At 36.7% G+C, this 17574-nt stretch overlaps 1 protein-coding gene across 14 annotated transcripts in view; it reads left to right on the top strand.

Annotated features, from left to right (window-relative positions):
* Nucleotides 1–17574, top strand: part of LOC114251688 (Ca[2+]-channel protein alpha[[1]] subunit D) — a 97609-nt gene that overhangs the window by 55782 nt on the left and 24253 nt on the right. For 9 of the 14 annotated variants that reach the window (XR_016325619.1, XM_089739339.1, XM_089739344.1 and 6 more), the window contains exons 7-28: nucleotides 521–673; nucleotides 1445–1641; nucleotides 2286–2389; nucleotides 3213–3385; nucleotides 4119–4216; nucleotides 4513–4628; nucleotides 5306–5408; nucleotides 6200–6351; nucleotides 7214–7424; nucleotides 7849–7969; nucleotides 8580–8665; nucleotides 9288–9388; nucleotides 10322–10491; nucleotides 10865–11015; nucleotides 11932–12067; nucleotides 12416–12582; nucleotides 13245–13332; nucleotides 15321–15428; nucleotides 16172–16224; nucleotides 16497–16634; nucleotides 16763–16877; nucleotides 17364–17494. Coding sequence is in view for 13 of the 14 variants with exons in the window: in XM_089739339.1 (XP_089595465.1) it covers nucleotides 521–673; nucleotides 1445–1641; nucleotides 2286–2389; nucleotides 3213–3385; nucleotides 4119–4216; nucleotides 4513–4628; nucleotides 5306–5408; nucleotides 6200–6351; nucleotides 7214–7424; nucleotides 7849–7969; nucleotides 8580–8665; nucleotides 9288–9388; nucleotides 10322–10491; nucleotides 10865–11015; nucleotides 11932–12067; nucleotides 12416–12582; nucleotides 13245–13332; nucleotides 15321–15428; nucleotides 16172–16224; nucleotides 16497–16634; nucleotides 16763–16877; nucleotides 17364–17494 (2872 nt within the window). In the remaining variant the exon portion in view is untranslated. Of the gene's footprint in view, nucleotides 1–520; nucleotides 674–1444; nucleotides 1642–2285; nucleotides 2390–3212; nucleotides 3386–4118; nucleotides 4217–4512; nucleotides 4629–5305; nucleotides 5409–6199; nucleotides 6352–7213; nucleotides 7425–7848; nucleotides 7970–8579; nucleotides 8666–9287; nucleotides 9389–10321; nucleotides 10492–10864; nucleotides 11016–11377; nucleotides 11511–11931; nucleotides 12068–12415; nucleotides 12583–13244; nucleotides 13333–14257; nucleotides 14366–15320; nucleotides 15429–16171; nucleotides 16225–16496; nucleotides 16635–16762; nucleotides 16878–17363; nucleotides 17495–17574 lie in introns of all 14 variants that reach the window. The other 5 variants (XM_089739350.1, XM_089739340.1, XM_089739342.1 and 2 more) reach the window with 4 other exon arrangements.

Genomic DNA, 17574 nt, shown 5'->3' with positions numbered 1-17574 from the left:
ATATTCTGCATTATAAGTTAAAAAGTGATCTAAACGGACCAAACAGAGTGCATGGCGCAAAACACACAAAGCCCAAGTAACCCAGCTTACCCATTGACCCTACAGACCGTGCCAACTTTATACAATAATCAGAAGAAATATTTGAAATGATCCGGTTATCCCCTTCCGATAATACCAGCCTCCGGTAATGGCATTCATACCTACCATCTGGAACCATTACTTTCATTGACAGTGCGAACGTAATATTAGCCTGCAACATCTGGCTATGAGACTTCCACTGAATTGTCCGAACACTATGATGTACTCTTCTTCAAACGAAGTTTGAAAATCCTCAACGGTAGAAATCGGCTTGGTTGTGTGACCTTGGTATTATCCATGTTCTTGACCAGCAGTAACCAATAGTAATTGGTAGTTATTTTAAAATTATTAAGCTTGAAGGTCATATGCAAGTAGGTATTAGAAGTAGACTTGTTATCCTGAATTGGACGCAAGTTCATAAACTGGTGGTTTTCGACGACAGGTCTGCAGATCGTGCTAAACTCTATCTTAAAAGCGATGGTCCCTCTCCTCCACATAGCTTTACTTGTGATATTCGTCATCATCATCTACGCCATCATCGGTCTCGAGCTGTTCTCCGGGAAGATGCACAAGAGCTGCTTCAATAAATATACAGGTCTGAATTGTGTTTAGTCTTTAAAAATAATCTCTATAGTGATTATAATGTATAAGGCGATTGCATGCAGCAGAGATGCGAATGTTGCGATGGATATGTAGAGTAACGAGAATGGATAGAATACGGAATGAATATGTTAGAGGAAGTCTGAAAGTGGCACCTGTGACAGAGAAGCTGAGGAGTGCGCGTTTGAGATGGTATGGACATGTGATGAGACGAAATGAAAATGAGGTTGGTAAGAGAGTGTTAACTATGAATGTGGAAGGATATAGAAGAAGAGGTAGATCTAAAAAGAAATGGATGGATTGTGTGAAAGACGATATGGGTAAGAGGGGAGTGAGCGAAGAAATTGTATATGATAGAAGAGTATGGAAGGAGAAAACATGTTGCGCCGACCCCAGGTGACTGGGAAAAGGGCAGGATAATGATGATGATGAGTGATTATAATGTATAGCTAATTCTGCCTATCGTTAGGGGCTGTTTATTGTGTTCGATTTTGCTCATACCCCACAGTTTGCACCATCTTTGTTAACCTATGACCACAAATAATAATAAAATAAATAAGTAAATAAAAAGTTTAAGTGAGTTAATACGCCGGAGAACAAAAAAGGCCTTATTTTGTGGGGTCAACTTCTTGATTTTTATTAATTCACTCAGAATAAAGCAAGATGTTATTCTACCTAGTAATGGTACATGTGGTTAGTAGCGCATTATATGCTCGCGTGATCTCATGTTGTGCAGCTTAGTTGATTTGTAGTCTCAAAATTCCAGATGAGATAATGGACAGTCCCCATCCGTGTGACAACGACAATGGCTTCAACTGCTCCTCCCTCGGCCCAGAGATGGAGTGTCGCGAGGGCTGGCCTGGCCCTAACTTCGGCATCACCAACTTTGACAATTTCGGTCTCTCCATGCTAACCGTCTTCCAATGCATCACGCTTGAAGGGTGGACCGATGTCATGTATAATGTACGTAGCTTATCTTAGATTTAAAGGAATTTATGCATCCGTGACCAATATGTATATGTCGATTGTCGACAATTGTCGATCTTTTACAACTAAAATACAATACAATTCTATCAAACTTTAACATTACTCGTTGATTACAAAAAGCCACGTCTTAGTTTTTACACAATTAGCCATTTTGTCCTGGTTATAGCAACTACAACTTCTTTTATACAAACAAATGTAATTACAAAATATAGCTTAATATTCACAATACATATTTTAGTGATTTTTACATGTTCACTGGCGTTCATTTATTTTTTATGTTAATTATTGCTAATAGTGGCGTTTGCGCCCATATCTATAAGGTGCTTGGTATAGTGGTATAGTAATGAATGTATATATCTATATTGTACTAATTTGAATAAATGAGAAAGTAAACATATTTTAGCTATCACTTTATGTTAACCATATATTCAACCCATTAAATTAGAACACATGCCTGCTTTGGGGTAGAAATTTAATGCTAATGATCGTTACTGCTACAAATCAGAGGCCCTAAGTAGACTATATGACTTCAACCTTCAACCACTGCTACCGTTTCACTTTAATCTATTTGCCTATCTCGGTTTAACTGATAACAATACTGTAATTACTATTTACTGTAGATCCAAGATGCCATGGGTAACAGCTGGGAATGGATTTACTTCGTTTCGATGGTGATTCTGGGAGCTTTCTTCGTGATGAACCTGATTCTCGGTGTGTTGTCCGGGTAAGAAAACAATGTCCAGTCATAGTAGGTACTAATTATTCTTAATATTGAAAGCTATACCTAATTAAATGCAATACAGAGCAGATGAAAAATCTTGTTTACCCTAATGATCCAAGTCAGTGGGTCAAGACAGATGGCCAAAGTAATAATACATATTATATTATAATTTCGCGGTCCTGATATGTGTACATTACGAAGTCATTTCTAACATCTCGACTTTGTTGAATATGACTTGAAACTCGAATTTAGCAAACCATTCCCCTTCTTTTTTTTTCTACCTATGTTGGTAGCTTTAGAGAGCTATGCCCGCGTTACCGAACTAGTAGGTGAGCGCACGGGGCTCTAGCAAGGTGAGAATGCTAACACTAGCCCTAGCAAGGGTAGTGCTTCGCAGAATCTACCACCGGATCGGAAATGCGACCCACTGAGAAGACCCTGCCTAAAACTCAGTGGGCTGTGTCTGTGGATTAATTTACTCGCCGAACCCTTTGTCGCTAGCGACAGGTTCGACGAGAATGATGACCGATGCTTGGGGTACCTAAAAGCACCGTTAGTGGATCGGGAGAATCCGAAATAATGTGTTTAGGGCACATTCGACTGATATCGATCGATCGCATACATCATGCTTATTACCTTGACGTGTTGATAAAAGGCGATAAAAAATTTAATTCATTATTAAAAAATACTGAATGTCGATTATGCTATTGAGCAACCAAAAATGAAATAGGCTTGCATTGACTGAACAGACGAACATCTATTTAATTTATTATTTTACATTTGAAATGGATGAAATTACTGATTATAAAATATTCTCATCCCGCAGTGAGTTCTCCAAAGAAAGAGAGAAAGCGAAGAACCGAGGTGACTTCCAGAAGTTAAGAGAAAAGCAGCAGTTAGAAGAAGATTTGAAAGGTTACCTAGATTGGATCACTCAAGCGGAATACTTGGAGCCCGTGGACCAACATGACAACAGCAATCAGAAAGGAGATTTCGGAGGTACAGAAATAAACCTGTTCTCTTGTGAACTAATCTGGTTAAAGTATCGTAAAAATTTATTGGTATTAGCTGGCTGAGAAACACAAAGGGAGCAGTAAAATTCGGAATCAATTGTAACGGGATAGTTTGCAGCTTAATGTTCGTCTGTTGTAATTACGAGTAGAATTATTGTGTTACTCGCACGTCGCTGTTTCGTGGCTTTGTTTTTAGCATAGCTACACACATGCTCTGCATATTTTAGTTGCGTGGCAGCCATGTGTTCCGGAGTGGAAGACAGCGGTTAAACTATACCATGAGACAGACGCCAAGTCTTAATATGTGTGACAGAATCACGTATATTTCGTTGCGCTATTACGGTGTCCACTGACCACAAGGGGGCTGGGAGCTCATACACTCATTTGTACAATAAAAATGTATTTCTATTTCATATGTACAAGTATTTCTAGTTAACCATAACACCGGCAAAGAACCTGCCATTTGACCATTTTGATCAATATGATCAACTTTTTCAATATATTTCCCGGTCAAGCGCCCCGATTTTTGATATGCCTTATTCTGGTTTCGCTAATGGTCTGATCCAAAGTCTACTACTCCCAATACGTCTTTACGAAATGCATATGGCTGGAAGTGAAACGCTGTTTTCCAAATACAACAATAGCCTTAATATGGTCGACCACACCATTTTAGAATGAATGTAAGAAGGCGATGAAGACTCTTTGTTATTTATACCCAGGACCGACACAGAACGAGCACGATTCCACGGATCATCTCGGCGTAGAAACAGTTGAACCACAGAAAGTGTCGATCTCATGGAAAAAGGATTTTGATAAGGTATTGTTTGTTTGCCAATTTATATAATTTAAACAACAAATAGTCGATCAATGGATTAATGTAGGCGAGGAATTGAATCAAATGAACAGGCATTACAAATTAGGAAAGAGCAACGTAGAGCAAAATATAATATGTAAGCTTAGAGAAGGCTCTTGCGAAAAAACACCCAGAAATGGGAACATCTTGGGTACAACCTAGGGACAATTATTTTCATTACGATACCCTTTCATTATATTTAGGACTAAATTGTATTATTGCAACAGATACAGAGCTGACGTTTGAAATCACATTCCCAGGTGAACCGCCGCATGAAAAGGGCCTGTAGGAAAGCAGTCAAATCGCAAACATTCTACTGGCTGATCATAGTTTTAGTTTTCCTGAACACGGTAGTGCTCGCCAGTGAACATTATCGGTAAGGTTATTAAACAATAAATAAATTTGTCTTTTAAATATTCATCAGTTTTTTACAGAGTGTGGTCTTCAGTCGTTTATCTGGAGTTTATTGATGTTCTATACGAATTGCTCCAGCCTCCATTACAATGTTCTACCTTGTATTGATGCAGTGATTTATTTGATGGTTGATAGGAATTATGGCGTATTTAGACAGATGCACTAACCAATAGTCTCCAGAATAAGGTTCTCTGGTTTTTATTAAAGTCAAGTTTCAAGTCTCGTTGGAGATTGAGGACGGAATACCCTATGTATTATGAAATTTGAATCGTGGACGCATTCATTCATCACATCATCACGCCACACATATTAGGACATTAAGTGAACGATCCAATTATTTTAACGACAGTCATTCCACTCATTATGAAAATATGCATGAATACCTTGCGACGGAAATGACGCGACCATATAGACCAATGAAACCTGTCTTAAGTTGCAATCATTTGTCAAATGAGGCTTGTAGACTATACTTAGTGGTAGGTGACGACTTAGCTGTGCTCCTGGTATAGTTTGGATCCATGAGCGATGGTAACCAACTCACCATTAGGTCGACCGTATGCTCGTCTACCTGAAGGCCATATAAAACAGGTATGTGTGGATATCACCACTGACGCTAAGTGTCATGATATGTTGTTCCAGGCAACCAGAGTGGCTGGACCATTTCCAAGAATACGGGAACGCGTTCTTCGTGGCTCTATTCACTTTAGAAATGTTAGTCAAAATGTACAGCTTGGGATTGCAAGTAAGTGATGTAAAGGTTTTTCCAAGTCATGAACATAAGCAAAAAGAATTTTGACATTCGGGACATTAAGTCCTACGAATAAATAATAAGACTTATTATTTAATCGTAGATTAAGTCCCAATATTAATTATATCCACTTCTCTGCTACTCGTAGGACATATTCTGATGCCACACGGGTAGGTGCCAACGTCCTACACATTTTTACTGTGGAGCAATAATGCGTTCCTATATGAAGGGTGGAACAACCGCGATATTACAATTGAGATTTAAAACAACAAACAACAACAAATTGACATTTCAACCTTATGTCTGAAGGCGGATGGCTTTATTTACGATGTGATGACTAGAAGCTCCAGGAACTATTTATTACCTTCTTTTTTTTATTTATTGCTTAGATGGGTGGACGTGCTCACAGCCCACCTGATGTTAAGTGATTACTGGAGCCCATAGACATCTACAACGTAAATGCGCCACCCACCTTGAGATATAAGTTCTAAGGTCTCAAGTATAGTGACAACGGCTGCCGCATCAAACCGAAACGCATTACTGCTTCACGGCAGAAATAGGCAGGGTGGTGATACCTACCTGCGCGGACTCACAAGACGTCATACCACCAATTCTGACCTCGTCCATCCTAATAATCCAACAATAAAAATTAGACATAATAAAATCACACAGCTAATTAGCAAATCGTACTTTATGAATTTAATTAATCGTATTGTTAGTATTCTTAATATTGATATCATATAACTTGTTTATTTTCCTCGTCATCCACCTCCTTACATTCTCAGGGCTACTTCGTTTCACTGTTCAACCGTTTCGACTGCTTCGTCGTGATCGGCTCCATCAGCGAGATGGTGCTGACGAAGAGCGAGGTGATGCCTCCACTGGGCATCTCCGTGCTGCGATGCGTCAGGCTACTTCGAGTCTTCAAGGTTACGAAGTGAGTTCATAGTAACAAACTATCTTTTTGACGTGACAACGTCTTATCATTCGATGGAGCCGGCAGCAGGCCGCACGAAAAAACATGACTCATACGGCGTTACCTCGCTCTGAGGCGTTCCATTTAAAGCTTGAAGTGCAAACGAAAGCGTGCAACAAGCGACAAAGAGGCACAATCCACCTCCGCGTTCGGCAGCGTTCGACATCTGTCTCTCTCCTACTTGAGTGAGCGATGCATTCGCGTGGACAGCTGCTATACATTAATACATTTACATTTTTTCGTCAAGTATGAAGTTCAGTGAAAAGTGAATGTGGTGTTAATTGTTTATAGTAACGATAATTGCGGCGATAAAGGTAATGATTCTTTCGATATTAAATATATGTTCAGTGATATATTGTCGAATATTCATGCTTTCATCTTTTCTTTCAAAAATTTCTTTTGAAAAATGAAACCATTCCATCAGTATTTTCTTATGACGTTGTCACGTTCAACTATCGTCAGTAAACCGACTTTACAGACGCGCTCACGGTTCACCTAAACATAAGTGCTGACCACTGCTCATTACTGGTGGTAGGACCTCTTGTGAGTCCGCGCGGGTAGATACCACCGCCCTGCCTATTTCTGCCGTGAAGCAGAAGCGTTTCGGTTTGCAGGGTGGGGCAGCCGCTGTAACTATAGTTGAGACCTTAGAACTTATATCTCAAGATGGGTGGCGCATTTACGTTGTAGATGTCTATGGGCTCCAGTAACCACTTAACACCAGGTGGGCTGTGAGCTCGTCCACCCATCTGAGCAATAAAAAAAGCTTCATAGCTTAATAGTCTTAATCAATATATTCTTAGACTTTTTCAATAACTTCCAGATATTGGCGTTCACTGTCCAACCTTGTAGCATCACTCCTCAACTCGATCCAGTCCATCGCATCTCTACTTCTGTTACTGTTCCTGTTCATCATGATCTTTGCACTTCTCGGGATGCAAGTTTTTGGAGGGAAATTCAACTACGACCCTGTGGAAGAAAAGGATAGGCACAATTTCGATTGCTTCTGGCAGGCATTATTGACTGTTTTTCAGGTAAAAATATCCTTAATCCTAGTTGTGTATTTTGAGTTCACACACACTGAAACTAAAATATAAATAACTTATTCTGCAAAATACGCACGACAACCGTCATGTTTGAAAGTAGAAGGCGATATTTTGTTTGTAGTGTGATCCAGTTTCGATAAACTATTTTTTGCGTCAATTTGTCATCTGTCTATCCATAATACAGGACATTAACATAAATTATGTTAGATCAAGCCAAGCTATATTATTACCGCTTCAGATAACTTTGGAAACATGGAAAGATTTTCGACAAGACCTTAATAATAGGAATTGGTTATTTCTTAAAATGTTATTCTGTTGTGTTGACATACTACTTTGCCTCCTCAGGTTATTTCTTAAAAATGTTTGTCTGTGGTGTTGATCCACTTCTTAATAAATCTTCTCATCCAATTAGATCCTGACTGGTGAAGACTGGAACGCTGTTATGTACGAAGGTATAAAAGCATATGGAGGCGCAGGCACGGTCGGAATAGTGGCTTGTATATATTTCATCATATTGTTCATTTGCGGCAACTGTATCCTTTTCTTGTAAAAGCCTTGACGAGTGTTAAGGAACCACACATCTGTGATGCTTTATTTATTAATACCTAGATAATTGTACAGCTACCTAGTTACAACCTACCCTTTTTCCTACCTAATTTTTGTTAGCCTAAGAGGCTATTCCAACTTCGCGGAGATTGTTAGGTGAGCTCACGGGCTCAACCTGAGAGAATTGCTAACAAGGACAGTGCTTCGCTTAATCTACTACCGGAAAACAACCTAAGATAATTGAAGCAACAATTAGAAACCGATGCAGCCAGATATGTGTCTGTAGACTTGTTTCAGAATTAAAACCAAGGGAAGTAGGCCTGAGGATGGTATCGATCCTACAAAATTATCTACCACAAATATGGTGTCATTCATGTCATGTTGTAATATATGAAAATATTCAAAAGTTCCAATTTATTTGATGATGCTCTCCATTACACATGGACTATTACGTACGGAAACATGTTTGGTTCACGAGTGCTCACAGCCCGTTAGCAACGTAATGGTAACGTTAATTACGAAATCGCCTATTTCTTGTCTGAAGACAGATAAAGACCCTACATAAGAGTTAAAAATAATTCATTAACATATAAATAGATATTCTTCTCAATGTGTTCTTGGCCATTGCTGTTGACAACTTGGCGGATGCTGAGTCGCTCACTAATATCGACAAGGAAGAGGGGGTAAGGCTCTTACTTACTTTGAATACCATATTTTAAAAGCTCTAGCCCAAATGGTATATGGCAGTAGGCACAGCACTCGGCCAAAACCCAATGCAAACTAGCGGCCCAAATCGAATCCATTGCTAGATATATGTATATAGCTTTAACTATTGAAAATTATGACGATGTAGTCGGCTGTGATAACGGATCTTCCTTGAGTAAAATTATACTATTTATTTATTCTGCACGTAAAATATCTGCCCATGTTACATACCATAGGTTTTAGGTTTTATTTTATAGGTTTTTATTGCTCAGATGAATAAACAAACAAACAACTTACCTGGTGTTAAGTGGTTATTGGAGCCCATAGACATTATTATAGTCTTTCCTATAGTCTTCCTCCACGCGCCTTCTTCCTTCTAAATGAAGGCAGTGATTCCTTTGACGAGAGCTTAATTTCTTCTTGGCTTTATCTTGCAACAAGTGCTAATAATTGGGCTAATTTGATCGCACCATCTGATAGTATTAATAATAAATATATAAGATGCCGCATTTTCAAATGAAACAATAAATTACATCAAAGAACAAACAGTTTTTAAATATCAAAACAATATGTATTACTAATGTTAAGTTTATTATCCAGGCTTGTGAAGAAAAGGAAGAGAGTATGGTAGCTATAGAAGGAGTCCAAGGTGATACTGATGATGAATACATACATGATGATGAAGCGTATACCACTGATAAGTACGTAAAATAACGCCTACAATATTCTAAACAGAACCTCCAATAACATCGCACATATCAGCTATTGTATGTATGATGCAGCAATGTATTAGGTAATAATTGTAACGGGAACGATTGTGCTTAAGCTCTTAGACTTTCTGTTGGTGAAGAAAATGTTTTTGATATAAGGTATAATACTGTTACACGCTGTGGTTCGGGATAGAAAGTTCCACCAAAGTGCAAATTAAAACTCTATTCATCACTTAGAACATTCACAGAACACTTTTCAATTCGTAATTCGCTTCTTTCGCTTTGCTGCAGGTGATCCGTTTGCTGTTTCACTTCGAGTAGTTCCGATTACTAACTGATTTCGTGTCATCACTGCAACGCTTTTGTAGGCGATACGACATCTCTAGAATTATCGAGAACATTCCTCACAAGTCCAGTATTTTCGATGTGTGTTGCCGCTATCTGAAAATAGATGGCGTTGTACTTCTCGAGCGTTCTCGATTTTACTAGTTCTTTTGATATTCGTTTCTGCTATTTGACGATAGATGGCATCGCTCTTACCGACGTAACAGTATTATTAATTGTAACAGGAACAATCACACTCATACTCGTAATATAACCTCGTAGTAGTATAAGGATAATTCTCAAATTCCATTCGTATGAAGTCTAACTTTTAAGCATACTTACGAACTCATATACGTTATAAGCCTACCTACTTTAAATTGTTAATTAAGTAACAATTTTCAAAAAGAATATATTATTTTCATGTTTAGTTCTGAAAGGGAATATAACCTCGTAGTAGTATAAGGATAATTCTCAAATTCCATTCGTATAAAGTCTAACTTTTAAGCATACTTACGAACTCATATACGTTATAAGCCTACCTACTTTAAATTGTTAATTAAGTAACAATTTTCAAAAAGAATATATTATTTTCATGTTTAGTTCTGAAAGGGAATATGAAGAAACAGGGTCAGAAGGTGACCCACAAGATGAAATCGAAGAAGAAGAAGAAGAAGAATTAGATGAGAACGAGTTAGAAGATAGAGTCGAAGAGGAACAAGAAAGAGATGAAGATATGGAAATGATGGAAGGACACCAGCGGAATCATATAGGTGTGTTATTCTCAATCTTAACAACAGATTAAAGCGTCGTACTTATTTAATTATAGTAAAATGAAAGTAAGAATAGTTTCTAAATAATATATTATACTAAAAATTTGCACAAGAATTTTTGTTCCTGTCGTTTCAAAATGGTGTCTTATCTTAATAAATATGTGTTAATTCGATAAAAGAATAAGACGGATAATTTTCAACAAATATAATCCAAGATGAGCAAAATCTAATTATTTTTCTTAAAAGCGAAACTTTATTTGGAAACAGTCAAAATATTCCAATGGCTGCATTGTATAAAAATCCAACAGCTTATGAAAGGAAGTATAATGAACCATTGATATGTGAGTGGTAGAATCTAACCAGTATAATGCAGTGAACACAGAGTTTGCGGAGGAGCATCGTTTGAAACGCAAACCCACTACATCATCAGCTCGACCTCGCCGCCTCTCCGAGGTTGATATACACGACTCAAAGAAACCGATACCCGAAGCGTCTTCCTTCTTCATATTTAGCAAAACAAACAGGTTAGGGACAGGAAACAGGAAAATGCTCAGAGAAACAGCTTCTATAAAATATCTAGATGTACCATTTCTCATTTATTAATTTAACGTTATTTTCTTTTATAGCTTCGTTTATTAACACAAAAAAATATATTATTTGTATCTTCTGTCTTGAATTTTATTTGTTATAATTATTTTTTATTGTGACACTATAGCTAATCTCACTTTGCGTTTGCATTCTACACTATTTATAAATTATTAATACTTAAAGCGTTAGTATATTAACAATTTTTCACGGATACGGCATGTTAGGGAATTAGCAGGCATAGGGCTATGATAGTTCTTAGATCAGCACTAAACAGTATCGTCAAATATTTCTCACAAAGATGGCGGCAAATCCGAAGAGGAGGGAAAACTGGTAACAGCAAGACCCCGACGCATATCAGAACTGAATATGCCAAATCAAACGCCGCCAATACCGAACGCTAGTAGTTTCTTCATATTTTCACCAACAAACAGGTGACTGGTGTAGCCCGTGGTACCCGTTTCTCATTGTACCATTGGCAATGTGATGTCCTACAGCCTTATCAATTGGCAATCACATGAATGTATACTTCTAATTCGCAAAATTGATTCAAAATTTTGTTATAACAATGAGCTTACTGGGTACCTATATCGTGTGTCCTGTTTTAGACTATTAGGTATGTTATTGTATAGCCCTAGGAGTTCATAGCATGGTAACCCTGATTCCTATAGAACTATAAATCCAATCAATAGGCTAGTAATGATACTAAAGAATGCATTTAAAAATCCAAAAGCATGTTTGCATGTTATATGTTTTAGCTTTGGTCGTGTATAGTTACAGCTTCGTTCAATGTTTTAAGATATTTAATGTGAATCAAATTGCGCAGAAATAACGTTTGTAAATCTAAAATTGCAGGTTTCGAGTTCTGTGCTACAAATTGTCGTCTTCTTCGACATTTGGAAATATAATATTGGTCTGTATTATGCTTTCGTCGGCCATGTTGGCTGCTGAAGATCCATTGGATGCAGTTCAGAGTGGATTCAGAAACTGGGTTGGTATATTTTGATTAATATTTAATTTTAACAGCTGCCATATCTGCAGCATATGTCGAGGCGGCGATTTTTTATTTATTGCTTAGATGAGTGGATGAGCTCACAACCCGCCTGGTGTTAAGTGGTTACTGGAGCCCACAGACATCTACAACGTAAATGCGCCACCCACCTTGAGATGTAAGTTCTAAGGTATCAGTATAGTTACAACGGCTGCCCCACCCTTCAAACCGAAACGCATTACTACTTCACGGCAGAAATAGGCGGGGTTGTGGTACCTACCCGTGCGGACTCACAGAGGTCCTACCACCAGTAAAGTGGTTTACATATTAATATTTGCTGTTCTGCAGTTACTCAGCCAATTCGACGTGTTCTTCACTGGTATATTCACGCTGGAGCTGTTTCTGAAGCTGGTGACATACGGGCTGATCCTTCACCAGGGTGCCTTTCTGCGATCCGCCTTCAACGTTCTCGACATGCTGGTCGTTTGCGTATCGCTTGTGTCTATGAATCTTAAGTGAGTTCAATTTAACCTTTTTTTTTTTAACGCTGGGGAATCCGTTTACGGATACCCGGTCGAGAGGGGAACAGACCGGGTTATGTTGAACTCCGGCACCTCCAGAGAAGAAGAGGGAGAAGAGGAAGACCTCCTCTTCTTCCAATTCCTACCGGGAGACTACGCCTTGAGAAAGGCGCGCGAGGCGGGACCCGCCCCGAAAAACCGACTACCAACTAAACCACATCGAGCTCCACCACTCCGACTCCACGAAACCTACGGTACCGCACAGTGCGCGCCGAAGGTTCGCCGTCGCCGGTACCCGTCCTGACAACATGACGGGATTACATCCCCGGGAAGATCCCGCAGGATGTCGTCTCGGGAAGTTCAATTTAACCTAAGGTCCAGCCGTTTGAATGATCCGACATTGTGTCTCATCATTTATGATTTGTTAATTTAAAGTCTCTCCGTCTTTTAATTAGAAATGACTTGTTTTTTAATACACCATATAACATTCTTTCGCATTTGGAAGAGTTGGATGAGGGTTTGAAAATGTAATTTCTAAGAATTCCAATAACATCGCAATGGTGTACAATAATCTTTGTTCAGCTTGACTAACAAAAAATATATACCGAAATTATCTGTTCGTTTCCACTATGATAACAATGACGTTGCGTTTACAGGTCTGGTAGTATATCCGTGGTGAAAATATTACGAGTGTTCAGGGTGCTCAGACCGCTCAGGGCTATCAACAGGGCGAAGGGTCTTAAGGTCAGTACAATTCAAAAATAAAATATTCAAATTCAATTAATGCCCTTGGCATTTCAAGGACTAAGATGCGATATTCTGCAAACTTCAAAGCTACTGGAAAAATACTTACAGAATCAATAATTTTCGATTTGGCAATGAGTAATCAACAAATTTCTTCCCGTTAGACAAGTCAATACTCATATAATTTCCTCAAATAAGGAGTGATGAAAAACTGCTTAAGACTTGCAAAGTGAAATGAAAAGAACCTTTGTCTGCCTGTGGGGCATCATATGCCAAAACTTAAAAATTACATAATACTACATTTTTGTTCGTAGTATAATGTGAAATAAGGTATAAAATCATTTTAATTTTAAGTTACAAATCTTCCATGAATTTCATGGAACTTTGAATAAAGATTAATGAATGTAATGTAAAAGAAAACATTAATATCTTAACATAGTAACAATGTAAGATAATCAGCTTAACCCAGTAGATATTAATTACTACATTAGAATGAATAAACCACATATCAAATCAAATCAAATCAAAAAAGTTTTATTCAACATAAATGAAAGTACATACTTGTTGAACGTCAAAAGAACTACCGCCAATTCACAAGAATTAGCCTCCGTCCTGAGAAGAATTGGCAAGAAACTCAGCGGACATGTCTTTTTTTTTTTTTTTTTAATATTAGATTTTTTTTTTAAAACAGTTCGAAATAAAAAACAGGATTTCACTGTCAGGAAGGTTTTATTAAATCAAGACATTCAAAAAAGTATTCATTTTAATGAAGGTTAATTACCATAATTAATCGAATTAATCACGCCTCGAGATATTTTCACAGTGAGATCTAAAATCAATATTGACTTAGACGATTTCTTAAACTACTGCGAAAATCCTACGCATTTTTGTTTTTAAAATGACGATATGTTTTCCGTGATTGTAGCACGTTGTACAATGCGTGATCGTTGCAATCAAAACAATCGGAAACATATTATTGGTTACATCGTTACTACAGTTCATGTTTGCCGTGATGGGAGTCCAAATGTTCAAGGTAGGGGGTTTATTCAACCACCAAAGCACCACCACCGAATCTTGTGTGACCGTTGGCCACGATTGACCAGATCCTATACACCTTTGGGTATTTAAAATCTATCGTCTGTCTGTATTTATTTTTACTACAAATTCAAAATCCGTTCTTGAAGGGAATTGACTGGTTGACCTATCGATAAACTAGTTGATTAGCTAATTTAAGATAGTGTCGTATTTACAATACCATGGCCGCTGGTCGTATTTATCAAATATCAATTATTAAATATTTAACTTGAATTGCTTTAATTTCCAAAAACTCCTTAATATGTGGTAAGAGCTTGATATTATGTTTGAAGATTTTTTGGGACTGTGTGATTTCGTCAGTCAGTCAATTACAAATTCACATTTTTATTACCTTTCTTTCTTTTCTCACGATTTACCTCGCGATTCTATCATTGAGATAGTCTTCAGCATTTTTTTGTCTCAGTTATTTTACTGCTTAAAACTACGTATAAAAAATTTGTTATTGTGAAACACTTATAAATGTTGTTAAATTTTGTACCTATTCCATGTGCTTTTTCCATCAGTGTTCTGTATAGAAATTATTGGAGTATTAAACGTGAATTAGTCAAGCATGTAATAAGGAGATTCTTAGGTTCCAAGCATGATTTAAGGATCCTCAAACCCAAAGGTGTAGTTTCACTAAGTAAATTTTCAATTAGTGACTAATACCTAATTCTCTAGAAGACATAACCATCCCCCTACCTTGGCGTTTAAATAAGTTTGGCTAACAATTTCGGATACCCATAGTAACCGTCGACCTTTGTAAAAAATACCCTATGTGATTAAAAAAATGATTTGCTTGTCCCCTTATGCCCTGACGCTGCGTGGTTGCCGGATCATGGAATTATCCTTACCCCTTTCGGTAACGTATACACCCCTGCGACTAACCTGCATATTTTGACTGCCCTATGTAGTATGTGGTGAAATGTGTGATAGTAGCGATTAAGACAATAGGAAATATAATGCTAGTTACATATTTATTACAATTTATGTTCGCTGTGGTCGGTGTGCAATTGTTTAAGGTGAGGCTTCCGGTTAAAATGATTATTAAAGCTTTAGATGTTACAAAGTAGATTAACAAATAGGATTTGTTGACATTGCCATGCTATTTATTAATATCACAAGGAATTTGAGACTGAAGGGTTTCATCAGACTTATTCTATTACCGACTTTATCTTCACGTCTCACGATGACTACAATACTTGTGTTAACAATATTATCTTTTATTAGTAGATAGTAGTTTATCTCACTACATATTCTAAGAAAAATGCATGCTAAATTCAGTAAGTTAATCAGATCTTGTGTTGCATGAAATTTTTCAAAATTATTCAATTTTAACTGTCACCTCATCTGTACATTCGTAATATCTAAAACGTATTTTCATAAATTAATTTCCATTATACTTTTAAAGTTTTGTAAATTAAACAATTCTTTGCTTATTTTTCATGAGATATTTTTATTAATTTTATTAGACTTTTCTTAGATGTCTTAACATAGTCCACAAAAAATGTAATACATGTTTCTATATGTATGTTAGAAGTTACATTTTCTTAATATGGTTGAAAAATATTAATGCGTACGTAAGTAGAAACAATTGTATAATTGTAATACATAAATATCAACATAAAATTGATAAAGCCGTGCTTTATCAATTACTTGCAGTTATTATCAAAACATAATGTTAAAAAAATTCGTTTAGACAACCAAAGAAGTGTAACTTCAAAAAACAATAAATACATAGATTAACACTAAAGATTTGTTTCAGGGTAAATTTTTTAGATGTAATGATATTTCTAAGATGACAAAAGAAGAATGTCAGTGAGTATCTGCTGTTTACATACATAGTTACTACAAAACTAAAAACTAATTTTGATTTTGAATTAAACTTATTGCTTACTTATCTTAAATACACTTCTTTAATTTAGCTAGACAAAAAAATATTTCTAACTACAACAAACGCTTTTTAAGTTCGTTGCTTTATTGTTAATGAAATATTATACTATATTCCAACTAAATAATTAGCAACATTTATTCATATACCAAACGTCCTTTTGATATAGACTTGACCAAAAGCTTCCATCAAATTTCAGGGGAACCTATTTAGTATTTGAGAATCGTAATTACGTTGTAAGAGACAGGGAATGGAAACGCAACGACTTTCATTTCGACAATGTGATGAAGGGAATGCTTACTTTGTTCACTGTGTCGACGTTTGAAGGCTGGCCAGGGTATGTTTATTTAGACGATATCTAGTATACTTAAAGTTCATCCTGTAAGCACATCATTTTATTAATTATAATGATTGTTACCCGCTTCATTAAAATGGAAGATATAGATGATGGCGAAATTTTTGCAGGTTGCTGTATGTTTCAATAGATTCAAATGCGGAGGATCGCGGTCCCATAACTAACTTCCGTCCAATTGTTGCAGCCTACTACATTATTTATATTATTATAATTGCCTTCTTTATGGTAAGCCTTAAGATTTTTGACTATCTTCAATTATTTTGTTCTGTATTAATAACTAGCGACCCGCCCTCGCTTCGCTTCGGAAACATTAAAACACAAATGAAACCAAAAAAAAAAAAAAAAAAGTTGCCTATGTTCATCAGGGACAATGTCGGCTTCTAATGGAAAAAGAATTTTTCAAATCGGTCCAGTAGTTTCGGAGCCTATTCGAAACAAACAAACAAACAAATCTTTCCTCTTTATAATATTAGTATAGATAAATAATCATAACTTATTAGTAAGAATCATATTTAATATGCAAATAACAAATTGTTCAACTTACTATTTCGGGAAAAAAATCAATTCCCAATCAATTATACCACATATGGTATATTTACTGTACCTTGCTCATTTGAAAAACCACTGAAACAATTTGCCATCTTTTGTATATTTATCATAATTGAACTATTTACACGAATACATTAAAACTTCTGTTCTTTTTTTCACAAGGTAAATATATTCGTGGGTTTCGTCATAGTGACATTCCAAAACGAGGGTGAACAGGAATACAAGAATTGTGAACTAGACAAGAATCAGAGAAACTGTATTGAGTTTGCGTTGAAAGCAAAGCCGATCCGAAGGTAAGATATGGTACTTAACTAATAAATCTCCATCTGAGTATACAGTTTCTTTGAACATGGGCACTGACTTACCACCTTAC

The sequence above is a fragment of the Bombyx mandarina genome, chromosome A1, assembly GCF_030267445.1.
Source record: "Bombyx mandarina strain Sakado chromosome A1, ASM3026744v2".
Taxonomy (NCBI): Eukaryota; Metazoa; Arthropoda; class Insecta; order Lepidoptera; family Bombycidae; genus Bombyx; species Bombyx mandarina.
This window is presented reverse-complemented; position numbering and strand designations above follow the sequence as displayed.